The 18,585-nt window shown below is 46.5% G+C and overlaps 1 gene segment (V, D, J or C); it reads left to right on the top strand.

The window, feature by feature from the left end:
• Positions 1 to 629: 629 nt before the first annotated feature.
• On the top strand, positions 630 to 4,282 carry LOC115642354. The segment is given in 2 exon segments: positions 630 to 811; positions 3,936 to 4,282. Coding segments are annotated over 2 exon segments (375 nt in total).
• Positions 4,283 to 18,585: the final 14,303 nt, after the last annotated feature.

The raw sequence follows: 18,585 nt of genomic DNA, 5'->3' as shown, positions 1-18,585 counted from the left end.
TTCCTCCACCTCCCCTAAAACACCCAGAATCTCATGAGCCCGATGTCAGTACCTGTCACACCGCAATTCCCATGAATAGCTCTGTCTGCTTTTGGGGCCAGATCCCAACAGGTAGGAATCAGACCTCACTCCAGTAGCGTAAACGGGGCAAAGTATCAGCTGGTGTAAATCAAGGTTGATCCATTGGATTCAAAGGGCCAGACCACAATTGACATAAATCAGCTGTCTCGCCATTGGAGTCAATGGCCCAGGTCCCCAGGTCGTGAGTCAACGGGCTTAATTTTACTTCACTGTGGAGAAAGATCCCCATGCACAATGTTTCTCTGGGGTGTCAGCAGGGAGATCCTGACCAGATCTGTGGAAATGGGATCCATGTACAGTTCCTTTTTTTTTTTTTTTTTTTTTTTGGTGTTAGCTTTCTTGCTGGGCTCTTGTCTCCGAAGATGCGACAGTTGCTCTTACTGAGTTGCTAAAGAGACTTGGAAGTTAGAAAGATGCCACGTGACAGGAAAAAGCCAAAGCCACAGCGGGCAGGGTAAACGTTAACGGAGAGTATTATCTGTGTTACATGGTGAGGGAAACAGCCTTCAACTGGAGTCTATATGAGAGGACGAAATGGTCTTGCCACTGATTTAATTTCTCTGGTTTGATTCTGTGAGAGAAACTTCACCATAAAATACTATTCTATCCAGGTTCCTGGATTCACCCATCATTGTGGTAGCTTGAGCCCCTGAAGATCTAGAAACAACATATTTAACCATGAAGGAGCCAGAAATCCTGCTTTGGACAGCAACAGCATTTCTATCTTTGAGTAAGTGTCCGCTAAAAGGGGAAACGAAAGTTAGAACTTCTGTTACCTATTGGGTTTGAGCAGGGGGTGGAATTAGAAGCCAGGATGACTGGGTTCTGCTCACAGCTCAGGGAGGGGAGCAGGGGTCTAACGGGTTAAAGGAGAGGGTCTGGCCTCCTGATTTCTATTTCCACTTCCAGGAGAGGAGGAGAGTCTAGTGGTTGAGAGCAGTTAGACTGAGCATCAGGACTCCTGGGGCCAATGGCCAGTGTTGAGTAGGGGTCATGCTGTAGTGGGTAGAGCATGGACGATTAGGACTCAAGACTCCGAGGTTCCATTCCTAACTTCACTGCTGCCTTACCCCGAGCGTGGGGCAAACCCATTGTGTGCCTGAGTCATTCTCTTTGTACAAGATGCTTAAAACCAATCTTTCCATTTCTGGGAGGCCGTGAGTCCTAAAGGGACTCTGTTCTCCTCACATGAGAACGCCTGTAAATGTGTGACAGTTTACATGCTTATTTAATGTGAACTTCGCCTGCATTTCTTTCCTTCCCTGCAGGTTCCAGCCAGGGACAAGGCAGTGTCATGCAAACACAAGGAAAGCTGGAAAAGGTGGGGGGTCAGACTGTCACCCTGGAGTGTACTTTCTCCACTGGATACCAGTATTATTACTTATTTTGGTACAGACAGCAACGATCAGGGACAATGAATTTCCTTTTCCGAATAGATGAGAATAATGCTAAAAAGAATGGAGCTGGGAGATGGTTTTCTGCAGAACTCAGGAAATCCTTTAAGTTCTTCAGTTTAACCATTAGAGAGCTAGAGCCGACGGACTCGGCGATGTATTTCTATGCTCTATGGCAAGACACTATGAGATGTTTAATAGGGAGCCCTGTACAAAAACCCACCTCCTGGGCTTTCTCATCATGAGAAACACAACTGCAGCGTAATATCACCAAGCCCAGACAGATGGTTAAACCAGATGATGGAGCTGGTATAAACCCCACGACCTGACACCTATGAGGCCTCCTGGGTCTTATTCACCATTGGGTTACCCCAGATTAACCTCGGTTTACCCACTCTGGGTCTGCTCCTCAACTGCAGTGAACCACTTTGGGCCAGATGAAGTTAACTGGGCAAGGTCCACCACAGGTATCAATCAGCTGTACTTCCATTGGGGCTGGATTCCCCAGCTAGAGTAAACCAGCGTGGTGCCAATGGAACAGATACACAAAGGCATGACCAGGGCTGGCGCTTCCATTTAGGCAACCTAGGAGGTCGCCTAGGGCACCAGGATTTGGGGGAGCTGTATTTTGCCGCTCTCAGTGGCAATTCGGCAGTGGGGGGTCCTTCCGCACTCTGAATCTTCAGCGACAATTCTGCGGCGGGTCCTTCACTCACTCCGGGACCCGCTGCTGAAGTGACCCGAAGACCGGGAGAGTGGAAGGATCCCCCCCCCCCCGCTGCAGAATTGCTGCCAACCAGGAGAGCGGAAGGACCCTGCCTAGGACGCCAAATACCCTAGCACCGCTCCTGGGCACAACACACACAAGCATGCAGACACATGTGCAGGTGCAAACACAAACATAGAGACAAATAGAAAGACACCAACACCCACAAAACTGGCACACACAACAGAGCTTTTAAGTCCTCCCACAATGTCTTTAATTCACTTCTCACCAAGTAGCAACAGAAAGGACAATAAAAATAAGAACATAAGAATGGCCGTACCGGGTCAGACCAAAGATCCATCTAGCCTAGTAACCTGTCTACCAACAGTGCCAATGCCAGGTGCCCCAGGGGGAGTGAATGTAACAGGCAATGGTCAAGTGAGCTCTCTCCTGCTGTCCATCTCCATTCTCTGACAAAGAGGCTAGAGACACCATTCCTTCCCAATCCTGGCTAATAGCCATTAATGAACTTAACCACCATGAATGTATCCAGTTCTCTTTTAAATACTGTTATAGTCCTAGCCTTCACAGCCTCCTCAGGCAAGGAGTTCCACAAGTTGACTGTGCGCTGCATGAAGAAGAACTTCCTTGCATTTTTTTTAAACCTGCTGCCCATTAATTTCATTTGGTGACCCCTAGTTCTTGTATTATGGGAATAAGTAAATAACTTTTCCTTATCCACTTTCTCCACATCACTCATAATTTTATATACCTCTATCATACCCCTCCTTAGTCTCCTCTTTTCCAAGATGAAGAGGCCTAGCCTCTTTAATCTCTCCTCATATGGGACCCGTTCCAAACCCCTAATGATTTTAGTTGCCCTTTTCTGAACCTTTTCTAGTGCCAGTATATCTTTTTTGAGATGAGGAAACCACATCTGTATGCAGTATTCTAGATGCGGGCGTACCATCGATTTATATAAGGGCAATTATATATTCTCACTTTTATTCTCTATCTCCTTTTTAATAATTCCTAACATCCTGTTTGCTTTTTTGACCACCTCTGCACACTGCGTGGACATCTTCAGAGAACTGTCCACGATGACTCCAAGATCTTCTTCCTGATTTGTTGCAGCTAAATTAGCCCCCATCATATAGTATGTATAGTTGGGGTTATTTTTTCCAAAGATGGGGTTATAAGGGTAAGAAAAAAATGCGAAGTCAGAAACCGATCATCCAGGAAATGCAGAGGAAGGATTTTGTCCCACGAGTTCTCTCACCTGTGCTTCAGCTTCCGAATAATCTGAACCCAATCCGTTTCCTGTGTCTGTTACGCATTTCCCGAACCCCTCCCTCTTCTGTTAGGCTGATCTCGCACTAAACTCTCCAGTCCCTCAGGGAAGTTGCCTTTAAAATTCTTCTCGCAGTGACCTCTCAGCTTGTCCGGCTGCGAGGCACCATGGAGATGCGTTTCATTCTCAGCTTTTGCCTCTTTAGCCAACTAGGTAACCAGGCTTTGGGTTTTTGGAAAAAGCATCATGGAATTCTGCTCCCAACTCGCATCCTACCCAGAACCCGAACCCTGATCCTAATCCTAACCCAGATCCGAACGCCCTGCTATCTTAACCTTAATTTTTTGCGCTAACCTTAATTTGTTTGAAATTAGGCGGATAAACCCCTTGGGCTCTTTTGAAATTCCCGGTCTAGACCTTCCAATGCACCTGGCTGCCCTTGAACGTGAGCGTTTTGTTTCAGGTGCGGTGCTGGGTGACTCGATCCGGTCAAAGGAACCCGAAGTGTCCAGGTCAGAAGGAGACACCGTGAGCCTTATTTGTTCTTATGGAACCCGCTACACTGCTGGTGTCTATCTCTACTGGTACCGTCAGTATCCGAACCGAGCCCCGCAGTACATCCTCCTGAGAGGAACGAGAGATGTCAGTTATGCCAGCGATACTGCAGGTTTTGCCCAGGAGAGGTTTTCTTCGCAGGCAAATGACAGCTCCACAACTCTGAACATCACAGCCCTGGAGCTGGCAGACACAGCGGTGTATCTCTGCGCCCTGCGTCTGGCACAGTGACAGAGCCACATAGCAGAGCTGTACAAAAACCCTTCCAGCCCTGTTGCAGGGCATGTTACAGGCATTAAAACGGGCAGCAGTGCCTTCAAATACTAAAAGCTTGATAAGTTTATGGAGGGGATGGTATAATGGGATAGCCTGATTGGGGCAATTAGTTCGTCGTTGACAGTAAATATGCCCAATGAGTTGTGCTGGGATGTTAGGTAGGGTGGGATCTCGGTTACTACAGAGAATCCTTGCCTGGGTGTCCGGCTGGTGAGTCTTGCCCACACGCTCAGGGTTTAGCTGATTGCTATATTTGGAGTCCAGAAGGAATTTTCACCCAGGGAAGATTGGCAGAAGCCCTGGGAGTTTTTCACCTTCCTTTGCAGCGTGGGGCACTGGTCACTTGCTGGAGGATTCTCTGCACCTTGAAGTCTTTAAACCACATTTGAGGATTTCAAGGGCTCAGACACAGGTCTGATACAGGAGTGGGTGGGTGAGATTCTGTGGCCTGTCTTGTGCAAGAAGTCAGACTAGATGATCCTAACGGTCCCTTCTGACCTTAAAGTCTATGGAAGACAGTATTTAAGCTGCTTAAATACACAACTCTCCTTAAAAGTTAAATGGTTATTTAAAGAGCTAATTTAAACATCTTCCTTGCATAAGATAATGGGCATGATCTTTAATTAGGAAGCTGTTAACACCTCTTTTCCTGGCGTCAGGAATGATCTATATGGGTGTAGTGTTTGTGTGGGAATCATCTGTAGCAAAACAAAGGTTAAAGGTGAGTACAAATGTAGATGAAGTGACCTGTCGTTGAAAATACAAATTGAGACAAAATGCGAAGGAAAAATTTCCTTTAAAAATGGACGATATTCTGTTAAATTGCTAATTTATAGTGAAATGGGGGTAATACAGGCGAAGGGGGAAATTGTTGTAAATACCCATTCTGAGTGGTGGGTAAAGCTGTAGCTACCAACTCTCCCGGAGCCAAAGCAATGCTCCTGTTGATGAGACAGTTGCATTTTCGGGTAGATTTGCTTAGAAACTATTTAATTGCAAGACACTATTCGGGAGACCTTCTGCTGAGAATCACGAACTCTTCACATTACAAAGCGTCGCCATCTGCTGGAGCAGTCCCAGAGCAAACACGCCCCTGCCCACCAGCACACTGAGATGTCAGCTGCTGGCTGACCTCAGTCCACTACATTTCCCGGATCTCCGATGAGTTCCCCAGACGTCTCCTTCTTCCTCTGCGCTGGTTTCTAATTAATCTTCCACTGTTGTAGCTGCCCTGACAGATGGGTGGTTTATAGTCCTCTGAGGCAGCGGCAGTATCTGGGCGTTTGAAACTGGGTCGCTAGAGAAGATACCATGGAGACGTGTTTTCTTCTCAGCATTTGGATATTCAGTCTCGTAGGCAACTGGGCTGGGATTTCAAAGAAGCCTAAGGAAACTAGATACTCAATTAACATCAACAACCTAAACCTATACCCAGCCCGAACCCTGAACTGGAACCCTTACCCTACGCTGTAACCAAAAAGTGACTGCTACAACCTGACAGTTCACCTTCACCGTAACCCGAAACCCGTGTTCATACCTTCGTCTTAAAACCCTTCTCCTGCTCATAGCATTAATTGCTATGGAGTTAGGCGCTTAAATCCCATTAGACGCCTTTGAAATTTCCTGAAACTGCAATGTAGGTGGAATCTTTTCCACGGGTTAGCTCCAGGGCAAATGTTGTTCTTGAATGTGTTTCTCCTTTTTCAGGCTCTGCGCTGGGAGACTCGGTCAAATCCAAGGAATTCGAAGTATCTGGTTCAGCTGGAGATTCTGTAACGCTCAGCTGTTTTTACACCACCAGCGATACCTATGACTATCTGTATTGGTACCGTTAGTATCCGAACCAAGCCCCGCAGTACATTCTCTATAGAGGAGCGAAATCCTATAGCGGCCGCAGCCACATTGCAGGTTTCGCCCAGCAGAGGTTTTCGTCCCAGGCTGCTGACAGCTTCACAGTTCCGAACATCACAGCGCTGGAGCTGGCGGACAGTGCAGTGTATCACTGCGCCCTTGTGGAGAGCACAGTGACAGAGCCACATAGCAGAACCCTACAGAAACCCTCCTTTCCCAGCTGCAGAGAAAGTCGTGCACATTGAGGTTATAAATGGAGCCGCTTGGGAGCGTTAAAAACAGGTTGGGTTTGGGTGTCGTGCTGTCTGATGACTCCTTCCTAGTCTCTCCAAACCACCTGCATTAAAATAGTGGTTTCCATATGAGGAGAGATTAATAAAACTGCAACTTTTCAGCTCTGAAAAGAGAAGATTAAGGTTGGATATGAATGTGGTCTATAAAATCATGCCTGGCAGTAGAGAAAGTAATTAAAGAAGCGTTATTTACTCCTTCTCATAACACAAGAACCAGGGGTTACCCAGTGAAATCAATATGCAGCAGGTTTAGAACAAACAAATGGAAGTATTTCTTCACACAAGGCACAATCAACTTGTGGAACTCCTTGCCAGAAGATATTGTGAAGGCCATGACTACAGCAGGGTAAAAAAGGAACTAGATGGACCTCTGGACTGACCCATTATTGCTGCTTTTATGTTCTTACTCCCTGTTATATGCAGCCAAGATTAAAGGACCAAGCTATATAAAGGAAAGTCTGAATTATTTGTTCTGGTTCTGGATCAGAGGCAGTTATAACTTACAGGTCTTCCAGGGGGTACATCAACTCATCTAGATATTCACTTAGTTTTGCAACAGGGCAGGCTACATAAAAGCACTAGCAAAGTCAGTACAAACAATTTCATAGGGACAATGACTTATTACTACTGTTGTATATATTATACACTGAAATGTAAATATGATATTTATATTCCAATTAATTTATTTGATCATTAATTGTAAAAATACAAAGTAAGATTTTTTTCAGTAATAGGGTGGCTCTGAAACTTGTGTGTTTTGATTTCCGATTTATTAAGCAACTAGATGAGTTGTAACTTGGGGTATGCAGGACAAATCAGATTTCTAACAGGGGTGCAGGTAATCTGGAAAGGTTGAGAGCCATAAAAATGGCCATATTGGGTCAGATCAAAGATAATTAGCCCAGTGCCCTGTTTTTTGACAGTGGCCAGTGCCAGGTGCCCCAGAGGGAATGAACAAAACAGGTTCAAGTGATCCATCCCCTGTTGCCCATTCCCAGCTTCTGGCAAACAGAGGCTAGGGACACCATCCCTACCCATCCTGGCTAATAGCCATTGGTGGACCTATTGGCTGTGAACAAAACTGCACAGTCCTTGGGCCATTCTTTCTATGGATAAAAAGTTCCAATGGAAATCACTGGGAATCTGAGTAAAATTGATGGTGGGGTTGGAATAATAATAATAATAATAATAATAATAATAATAATAATAATAATAATAGATATTTGCCAATAACCAGCTTCAACATCCCATGTGCAGCTGATTCTTATGATTTCCACCTAGAGGCTGATGCTGTGCAAAGAACAATAAGGGATCATACCTGATCCAAGGTAACAGTGACGAAGAAGATTATCAGGATAATCAATGGCAATATTCTACGACTAAGCTCTCCTTCAGCCCAGCTTTGTAACAGCTCCAGCATGGAAGATGCTGCAACGCAGACCCAGCCGGCAGTGGCAGGTGTGAAGGGTGGGTCTGTGACTTTGGATTGCATTTAGGAAACTGACACTAGCTATTATTCTTTGTATTGGTACAAATAACATCCAGTGGAAGAGCTTGTTTTCCTACTTTTCGAATATTCCACAGGATCAAAGAAGAATAAGGCTGGGGAGAGATGCTCTGCAGACCTCCAGAAATCCAAAAGCTCCATCAGTTTGAGGATCATGGGTTTGGAGCTGAGGGACCCAGCAGTGTACTTCTGTGCTTTCTATAGACACACACAGTGATGTGATTAACAGGAAACCCTGCACAAACATCTTACAGCTTTCTTCTTCCCTGAGAAATTGACTCCTACATGCAAAGTTAGAAGGAGATCACAGACAGGAAAGAGGTGTGTGTGTGTGTGTGTGTGTGTGTGTGTGTGTGTGTGTGTGTGTGTGTGTGTGTGTGTGGCGGGAGTGGGAAATGCTGCAGCTGGGTTCCTGGAGATGAAGACCTCTAACTGATTTCTGGGAATCAGCACCACAACTGTGCTCAGAAATTCACCACAAAGGGGAGAACTGGAATGAGACAAAGCAGAATGAGACCCAAGAGCCAGAAGGACCTTTATGGGGAGAAGATTTCTGGTAGCAGGGGGGTCTTTAATCTAGCAGAGAAAAATCAGAAATAGATCCAGTGCATGGAAACTGAGGCAGGACAAATTCAAGCTGTCAAGGCTGATTCCTCACTCTGGCACTTCGAGTGCAGAAGGTGGGGCCAGCAATGACTCCACAAACTAATACTGGCCACTCCAGGCTGGTAATGTTGCTACCACCCAAGTAAAAACTGCCTTTTACCAAGCCAGAAAAACGTCACTTGGGAAGATTTTTCTGAGGCGTCTTGGCTTTTCCACTCCTCACTCAGGGCAGCTGAGAAAGAAAAGGGAAGCTAGGCTGTTGTATCAGTTGATTAACATAGGCACAGCCTCTTTACCGCCTGAGACACAGAAATCTAATCATGCTCTTAAAAAAGGAAATTTTATTGAAAAAAGAAAGAAAACACATCTGAAAACTCAGGCTGTTAGGAATTGAATGCCAAAAGTGACTTTCCTGAGGTCCATCTTAAATGTTACAAGCAAACAAAACCTAAACAAAAGCACCTGGGGTTAGCACAGAGGAAGAATTAAATCTAATCACATCTAACTAGACATTCCTGATCTACTTACGTACCTGTGGTTTCAAATGAGTAGTTTCTAGGTATGATGCTGATGATTTTTATACCAGGCCCAAGCATTACAGCATAGACTCATAGACTCTAGGACTGGAAGGGACCTCGAGAGGTCATCGAGTCCAGTCCCCTGCCCTCATGGCAGGACCAAATACTGTCTAGACCATCCCTGATAGACATTTATCTAACCTACTCTTAAATATCTCCAGAGATGGAGATTCCACAACTTCCCTAGGCAATCTATTCCAGTGTTTTACTACCCTGACAGTTAGGAACTTTTTCCTAATGTCCAACCTAAATCTCCCTTGCTGCAGTTTAAGCCCATTGCTTCTTGTTCTATCATTGGAGGCTAAGGTGAACAAGTTTCCTCCCTCCTCCTGATGACACCCTTTTAAATACCTGAAAACTGCTATCATGTCCCCTCTCAGTCTTCTCTTTTCCAAACTAAACAAACCCAATTGTTTCAGCCTTCCTTCATAGGTCATGTTCTCAAGACCTTTAATCATTCTTGTTGCTCTTCTCTGGACCCTCTCCAATTTCTCCACATCTTTCTTGAAATGCGGTGCCCAGAACTGGACATAATACTCCAATTGAGGCCTAACCAGCGCAGAGTAAAGCAGAAGAATGACTTCTCGTGTCTTGTTTACAACACACCTGTTAATGCATCCCAGAATCACGTTTGCTTTTTTTGCAACAGTATAACATTGTTGACTCATATTAAGCTTGTGGTCCACTATGACCCCTAGATCTCTTTCTGCCATACTCCTTCCTAGACAGTCTCTTCCCATTCTGTAGGTGTGAAACTGATTGTTCCTTCCTAAGTGGAGCACTTTGCATTTATCTTTATTGAACTTCATCCTGTTTACCTCAGACCATTTCTCCAATTTGTCCAGATCATTTTGAATTTTGACCCTGTCCTCCAAATCAGTTGCAATCCCTCCCAGTTTGGTATCGTCTGCAAACTTAATAAGCGTACTTTCTATGCCAACATCTAAATCGTTGATGAAGATATTGAACAGAGCCGGTCCCAAAACAGACCCCTGAGGAACCCCACTTGTTATATCTTTCCAGTAGGATTGAGAGCCATTAATAACTACTCTCTGAGTACGGTTTCCAGCCAGTTATGCACCCACCTTATAGTAGCCCCATCTAAATTGTACTTTCCTAGGAAAGGGCATGTTGCTACCCTATCTGCTTCTATTAGAGAGAACAAAAGACCCACACCCCAGGCAGTTTTTCCCATTTTCCAAGGGTACAGCTTCCCTATTGGTTCCACTAGTCAGGTGACAGCTCATTTTAAGTTTACCTCTTAACCTTTTACAGGTAAGCCAGTTCAGGTACATCTGCTAAAGAGGATTCTGTAGCTAACAAAATGACTAGGGAGTTACACAAGGGTGCTACCCCAACCTCCCCTCATATATCACACAGGCAAAATTTTCAATTTATCTAATGGGATGATCAATTCTTCATCACTTGGATGGTTCAAACAGATTAGATTTCTCTTTCTAAAAATATACTACAGCTGAGCCATAAATTATGGAATTGGTTCAGAGCACCTGCTGAAATTCTCTGGCCTGTGTGATACAGGAGAGCAGACTACATGTTCATAATGGTCCTTTCTTGCCTTACAAATCTGTGAGTCTGCTGAATAAATTCCTAGTTGTGGAGGCTGGAATTGTCACAAGCTCCTCACGGTGTTAGGCACCCAAATTCTATTGAAACTCAAGAGGGATTTAGATGCCTAACTTCCCATGGATCATTTGAAAATCACAGCTGCAATTGTTCATTTGATCAGCAAAAAGGCCTATGCACCATCTAAGTCTTACTTCAGTCCTCAGTGAATGTATGTAATCTGTGCTGGCCCCTCTGAATAAGGGCAAACACCACTGTATCATAAGAAGAGTTTAGGCATAAGTGAAAAAAATTACTCCCAGAGTTATATTGATACTAGAATTTTAAAAGGGTGATCAAATCCCATGGAAATTAAAAGGGATTTGGGCACCTAACTCTCTTAATCCGCTTTGGAAATCCCATCCTGCATATCCAATCCCTACTAATTTTAGTGATTAATTACCCTGCCTACCCTTAGGCAGGCTTTACAGTTGCAGTGGGAAATTGAAAATCACAGGGAAATATAAAATGGATTGAAAGTAGCAGAGTTCCCATAATCCCAAAACAAAAATGAAATAATAGAACTATCTGAGGACCCAGTGTGTTTATTTGTACATAACATTTAATAAAATTGTGACCTGCCCTTGTCTGGAAGGAAATAGCAAGTTCATAATGAAGTGCTGTCCCCTAATGGCCGTTTCATCTAGCGTTCACATCTACCAAAAAAATGGAACAAAATTGTCTTGAAGTTTTCCTGCACTGTTCTACTAAACTGATGTCAAATGTCAGCATAAATCCTCATGTTATCCTGGGCATTTGATCTGTAAATTAGAAATATAATCCAGTATGTTCTGGATACAACCACATACCACTGATCCAAATGAAATTCACTCATATAGTCAAACTTACACACATTACATTTACTCCCACTCTCTTGGATGAGGCCACTGGAAGAGTCCCTATGGCTGGGGTTGCAGAGCTGCAAGCAGGCAATTCAGCTTGGTGCCTAGCAAGCAAAGGCTGATATGGAACCTCAGCCTGGGCCTGGGTCATGTGTCATGTGATGAGCCTGAGACACAAACACTCAGGCAGAGATGAGACAGGGAGCCAGCAGGGCCGGCTTTAGGAAGTGTGGGGCCCAATTTGAACAGTTTCGGTGGGCCCCCGGCAGGGATGACTTAAAAAAAAAATGTAAAAAAAACACGTGGGGCTTGTACTCACCAGGCGGTGCTCTGAGTCTTCAGCGGCGGGTCCTTCACTCGCTCCAGGTCTTCAGCGGCACTGAAGGACCCGGCACCAAAGTGCCACCGAAGACCCAGAGCAAGTGAAGGACCCGCCGCCGAAGTGCCACTGGAGACCCAGAGCACTGCCAGGTGAGTAAAAATTAAAAAAGATGCCTCTAGCCAGGGAAGGGATTCTCACTGGGTGCAGGGCCCTCTTAGGCGCAGGGCCCGATTCGGGGGAATTGGTGGAATAGACCTAAAGCCGGCCCTGGGAGCCAGTGCTCTCAGGCAGGGATTTAGGTGCCCAAATCCCATTGAAATTGATTTTCAATTGATTCTGGGAGTCTAAATAAAGAGGAGGGTGATCTGTTGTTCTCTATATCCACAGACGTAGGACAAGAAGTAAGTGGCTTAGTTTGCAGGAAGGGCGAGTTAGATTAGATGTTAGGAAAAGCTTTCTAACCATAAGGAGAGTTAAACTCTGGACACATTAAGTAGGGAGGTTGTGGAATCCCCATCATTTCAGGATTTGAAGATCAGGTTAGACAAACACCTGTCAGAGTATGTCTACACTACAGCATAAAATCGAAATTACTAAAACCGGTTTTATAAAACCGATATTATAAAATCGATTTTATGCATCCACACTAGGGCACATTAATTCGGTGGTGTGCGTCCATGGTCCTAGGCTGCCATCGGTTTCCAGAGCGGTGCACTCTGGGTAGCTACATTAAAGGAATGAGACCAATAACTTCGATTTCCGTCCACACTAACCCTAGATCAATATAGTAATATCGATTTTAGGGTTACTCCTCTCGTTGGGGAGGAGAACAGAAATTGATTTTAAGAGCCCTTAAAATCGATTTAAAGTGCCTTGTAGTGTGGATGGGTACAGAGTTAAATCGATTTAACTACCTAGTGTGGACCAGACCTCAGAGATAGTCTCATGGCCTCAGAAGGGGAGGGGGGCGCTCTACATGACATCTTGAGGTCAGCCTGACATTTCCTTTAAAAATCCAGAATCAAGAACTGACCGCAGTGACAGCATCCTCCAACTAACCTCTCTTTTCCCTTCTCTTTGCGCCAGGCTCCAGCATGGAAGATGCTGTAATTCAGACCCAGCCTTAAATGTCAGGGGTGGAGCACGAATCCGTTTCCCTGAACTGCACTTATGAAACTGTTACTAGCAGCTATTATTTGTATTGGTACAAAACCCCCCCTGGGGAAAGTTTTATTTTCCTTTTTCAGCCACATTCTGGAGGAACAAAGAGGAATGAGGCAGAGGAGAGATCGTCTGTCAATTTGGAGAAGTCTAAAAGCTCCGTCAGTTTGAGGATCACAGCTCTGGAGTTGGGGGACACGGCTACATACTTCTGAACTTTCAGTAGAGACACAATGTTGAAATTCATAGGGAACCCTGAACAAAAACCTGACACCTCTCTGCTGCTGTAAGAAACTGATTCCCACAGGTGAAGTTAGGAAGAGACCAAAAGCAAGAAAGCGGTTTGTGGCGGTGTGTGAAAGGGAGGGCTATAAACTGTGGGGGAGTCCGGCCCTGCACCCCTCTTCCTGGTGTTGGGTCTAAACTTTTGGTGAACTTTGGAGCCAAAAAACACCCAGACTGGCCGTCTCTGCATAATCCTTTCTGAACCTTTTTTTGAACAAAGCACTGACCTGCAAACTACTCATGACACCCCCTTCCTCAAGTAGCCATTAGCCTTTATCTCTATGCATTTACTTGTTAAACTTGCTCTTCCTGTAAAATCTTGATTGATTATGCATGACCATTATCTTTTATTAATCACTTTGTTTACTTCTGTGTATAAATATTGATGCTCACCCCTAATAAAGGGGCCACACTTATTCTAAAGCTTTTGGGGTAGTGTGTGCCCGTTGATCAACGCATTTGTGTCTGGTCTCTGACAGAATTGTGGGCCCATATTCCAACTCCGCACAACCTCGGGTGTTGGAGAGGTGAGTGAGGACTTGCTTTATTACCTAACAATTTGGGGGCTCGTCCGGGATTCCTTCTGGTGCGGTACCTCTGTCCAGTGGTCAGACCACTCATATATGAATTGGCAAGGCGCCACAGGAGATTTCTCCTAGCCAATTCAATATTGAGGGGTCGTGTATTGGACAGCAGGGTAAACGCCAGTTGGAGGGCTCCTGTCAGACACCATGGGTCAAGGGACTAGCGTGCCTCTTGAGAGTCCGTTGGGGATTGTAAATAAGTTATGGAATGAAGGGAAACTCCCAGTACAGACAGGAATGTCTAGGAAGAAGTTGTACACACTATGTGTAAGGAATTGGACTGGGTATACCGCGGTATTGGCCGACTCGGAGATGAGGTGGCCTTCGTATGGCTCTTTCGAACAGGCTGCCTTAAGAGGAGTAAAGAGCCAGATCGAAAAAGACCATCCGGGACAGTTATGTTACTGGTTTTGTTGGGACACAGCAGCAGAGCTGTGGAAATCTTTAAAAATTATGGCAGTCAGGTACTCTCCCGAGAGTGAACCCCCTCCAGGTTATTTCGATGAAGGGTGTAGACCACGGCGTGTTTTGACTCGTCAGCTGGTCCCCTCTGCACCTGCCCCTATTCCTCCGCAGGGGAACTCTCTCCTTGTAGCAGAGGGGAATCTGCAGGATCCCAGATTGGAATTTGTGCAGAAGGATGAGGAGGAATTGGAGGGGCCAACCTTGGGAGGAGTAGTTACTAGGCTTAGGTCCAAGCAGGTACAGCAGGGTGCATGCCCCCCCCCTGAGGATAGCCCAGAGGATGTCTCTGTCAAATCTCTTGCGAATAATAAAAGTATGGTTATAGAGATGCCTTTACAGGTGCACGATCAACCTTATATGAGCAATGATGGACGATTGCAACATGCTAGTATTGTGGAATATAAAGGATGGCTAGAATGGGATTTGAAAGAGTGGGGACAGTTGTCAGGGTCTTTTGGGGAAAATCCCCGAAAGATCATAGAACTTCTAGAAAGATTGTTTTTAAGTTATAATCCTACTTATACGGATGTGGATCAGTTGTTAAGTAGAGTTTTGACTGGAGAAGAACGTAGTAGATTGTGGATGGCAGAAAGGACATGGGGAGATAGCAATGCAGCTAATGTTACTTGGATGGATAGGCGGGATCTGGCCGCTGGCTGGAATCCCCTAGACTGGACTCAGCTAAGGCTGACTCAGCTGCGAACAGATAGAGAGCGATTGTTAGAGAGACTCAAGGAAATGGCTCGCCGCTCGCCTAATCAGGCTAAGTTCATGCAGATTCGGCAGGAATCTGATGAGCCGCCCAGAAAGTTCTGGTCGAGGCTATTGGAGGGGGCCCGAATGTTCACTCAGATGGATCCTGAGAGAGAAGCAGACCACCCTACTCTTATTTCATTTTTTGTGAATCAGTCGGTGCCCCCTGTAAGGGATTACTTCTTAAAGTTTCGCCCTGGTTGGGGAGGTGAGTCAGTCACTTCAGTGTTGGAAGTAGCTGATTTTGCCTGGGAGAAAGAAAGGGAAAGTAGTAAAAAGAAAGAGAAAAAGGAAGAATATAAGCTGATGGCTTTAGCTTTTCACGGTGGTGTTCGAGGCAAAGGCCGTGGCCGTGGCAGGGGATTCCAGGGTGCCCGGGGAAGAGGGTCCTGGCGACCCCAGCCATCAGGAAATTGTTTTCAGTGCGGACAGCCTGGTCACTTTAAACGTGAATGCCCCTGGGGACGCCCAGAAGGTCTGGCTGCATCCGCAGATGCTTACACAAGTGAGGAATACACCCCTGCACCACCAGCTCAGCCCATCCCCCAGGCCTGGATCAACTATGGAAAACAGCAGCAGCCGCAGCAAACTCAGCCTCCTCAATGACGGTACCCCGGGGGCGAAGGCAAACAATGTGATGGTCTTATTTCCTTAATGTCTTTAGCCGGCTCCTTTCTCACTTTCTCTCCTCCCAGCGAAGAGCCTCGTTTAACCCTTTCAGTCCAGGGACTGCCTGTCTCTTTCCTCATTGATACTGGGGCTACTTTCTCTCTTTTAAATCATGCCCCCTCTCCCTGGCTATCCTCTGAGGTTAAAACTGCGACTGGGGTGGAGGGCAACCCACAGTCTCTGGGACTCACTTTGCCTTTGAATGTTACTTATGCTGATAAATGTTTTTCTCACCGTTTTCTTTTTTCCCCAGCTTGTCCGATCCCTTTGATGGGCCGGGATTTACTCTGTAAGCTTGAGGCTACTTTAACCTGCACTCCTGAAGGGGTAGGATTATTGATGACAGTGTTAGGAGATTCGGCCCCTACTCAGGGTAATTGGGAAACACCCCCCTCTCTCTCCCCTGACCTCACTGACTTGCCTTCAACCCTCTGGGGAATTTCTGACACTGATGTTGGCCTGCTCCTTTCGGCAGAGCCCGTAAGGATTCAGGTAAAGCCTTCCTTAACCCCCCCGTCAGTCCCTCAATACCCCCTGTCGCTGGAAGCCCGGGAGGGCATCCGCCCCATTATTGAGGGATTCATTGCACAAAAGCTAGTCCGCCCTCAGCGCACTCCTTGTAACACCCCTATACTGCCTGTCAAAAAGCCTCCTAAAAAGGACGGAGACCCTGTTCGTTGGCGCTTTGTACAGGATCTACGAGTTGTTAATCAGTATGTGGTCCCTCTTCATGCAGTAGTTCCTGACCCAGCTACTATCATCAGCCAAATCCCCTGGGATGCTGAGTGGTTCACTGTTATTGACTTAAAATCAGCTTTTTTCAGCATTCCTGTGCACCCAGACTCTCAGTATCTCTTTGGTTTCACCTGGGAGGGACAAAGTTATGTCTGGCAACGACTTCCTCAAGGCTACAGAGACAGCCCCACGATTTTCAGCCAGTGCCTCCGCCACGACTTGGAAGGTTTCACCAGTCCGCAGGGATCCACATTGGTCCTATACGTAGATGACATCCTATTAGGTAATCGCGAAGAAGCTGCCCTCCGCATCGATGGTAAGGCACTTTTATTATACCTACACACCAGAGGCCACAAGGTAGACCCTAAAAAGATTCAGTGGGTCTCACAGAAGGTCCGATATCTGGGCTTCCTGTTAACCCCAGAAGGAAGACAGATGGACCCAGCCCGCATAAAGACTATTCAAAACTGCCCTCTACCGAACACCAAGAAACAACTTCGAGGTTTCTTAGGATTAATTGGCTTCTGTCGCCCCTGGTTGCCGTCCTGCGGGGAGTTAAGCAAACCGCTCCACCGACTCACTGCTAACCTTGCTCCTGACCCTTTGCAGTGGTCCCCGGACACTATTCAAGCCTTTCAGTTACTCAAGGACAGTGTGGCCTCCTCCATGTCTCTCCGCCCCCCCAATTACAGCAAACCCTTTCACCTTTTTGTCCACGAGAGGGGCGGAATTGCTAGTGGTGTCCTTACCCAGCTGAGCGGGCCCCACCATTTCCCGCTTGCTTTTTACTCTCAGCAAATCGACCCTGTCGCTCAGGGAACCCCATCCTGCACCCGGACTCTGGCAGCAGCTGCCCTGCTGATCACAAAGGCAAAGAGCCTAACCCTGGGTCATTTTACCACGGTTTGGACCTCTCATGCCTTGTCAGCCCTTCTGCGTAGGGGCACAACCCAAGTCTTTTCGGCCCATCGTCAGCAACAGCTAGAGGCCGAACTCTTAGAAGACACTAACCTACTTTTTGAAAGGTGTGGACCCCTTAATCCAGCTACCTTGCTTCCTGACCTGCCAGTCCCCCAGGACCAGCACGACTGTGTGGAAGTAGTTTACAGCATCTTACAGATAAGAGACAACCTGTTTGACGTGCCACTGGACAACCCCGATTGCATCCTCTTCTCGGACGGAAGCTCCTTCTATGTTGATGGCAAGCGTTTCACTGGTTATGCTGTCACCTCTGAATGGGACATTCAAGAGGCCGCCTCACTGCCAGGCAACTGGGGAGCCCAAGCCGCTGAACTCTATGCCCTGGCCCGAGCTTGCCAGTTGGCCGCTGGTAAGACCGTTACCATTTTTACTGATAGCAAATATGCTTTTGGAGTTGTGCATTGTCATATCCACCTCTGGAAGTTTCGAGGTTTCCAGACAGCTGCCGGTAAACCCATTCAGCACCTCCCCCTCATCCACAAGCTTTTGGACGCCCTCCAAAAACCCTCCGTCCTGGCTGTAGTTCACTGCCGGGCCCATACTAAAGATAGCAGCCCCGTTACCCGTGGGAATGCCCTGGCTGACGCCTCCGCCAAGAAGGCTGCCACCTTACCTTTAGCCATGCCCACATTGGCTATTGCAACCTCCTCCTTTACTCCACCGCACCCCGTACCAGTACCCGCTGCTGAACTAAAATCATGGGAAAGCCTCGGGGCCACTCTGGTCAAAGGGACCTGGCTTATGCCAGATGGCCGAGCCTGCCTCCCTCGCTCCACATACCCTGTGGCAGTTCGCTGGCACCATGATAAAGGGGGTCACTACGGCACGCACGCCCTCGTGGACACTATCGCTCGCTTTTGGTATGCTCCAGGCATTCAACCCTATTGCCTATCAATAGTGAAAGCATGCAGCACATGTCAGCGTAATGGACCTGCTCCACCTCTTAACAAAATTAAGGGTGGAAGACCTCCGCCTGCTGCTCCATTTCAACATCTTCAAATTGATTTTGCAGATATGCCAAAGGCTT

This window comes from Gopherus evgoodei, unplaced genomic scaffold (genome assembly GCF_007399415.2).
Source record: "Gopherus evgoodei ecotype Sinaloan lineage unplaced genomic scaffold, rGopEvg1_v1.p scaffold_39_arrow_ctg1, whole genome shotgun sequence".
Lineage (NCBI taxonomy): Eukaryota > Metazoa > Chordata > Testudines > Testudinidae > Gopherus > Gopherus evgoodei.
This window is presented reverse-complemented; position numbering and strand designations above follow the sequence as displayed.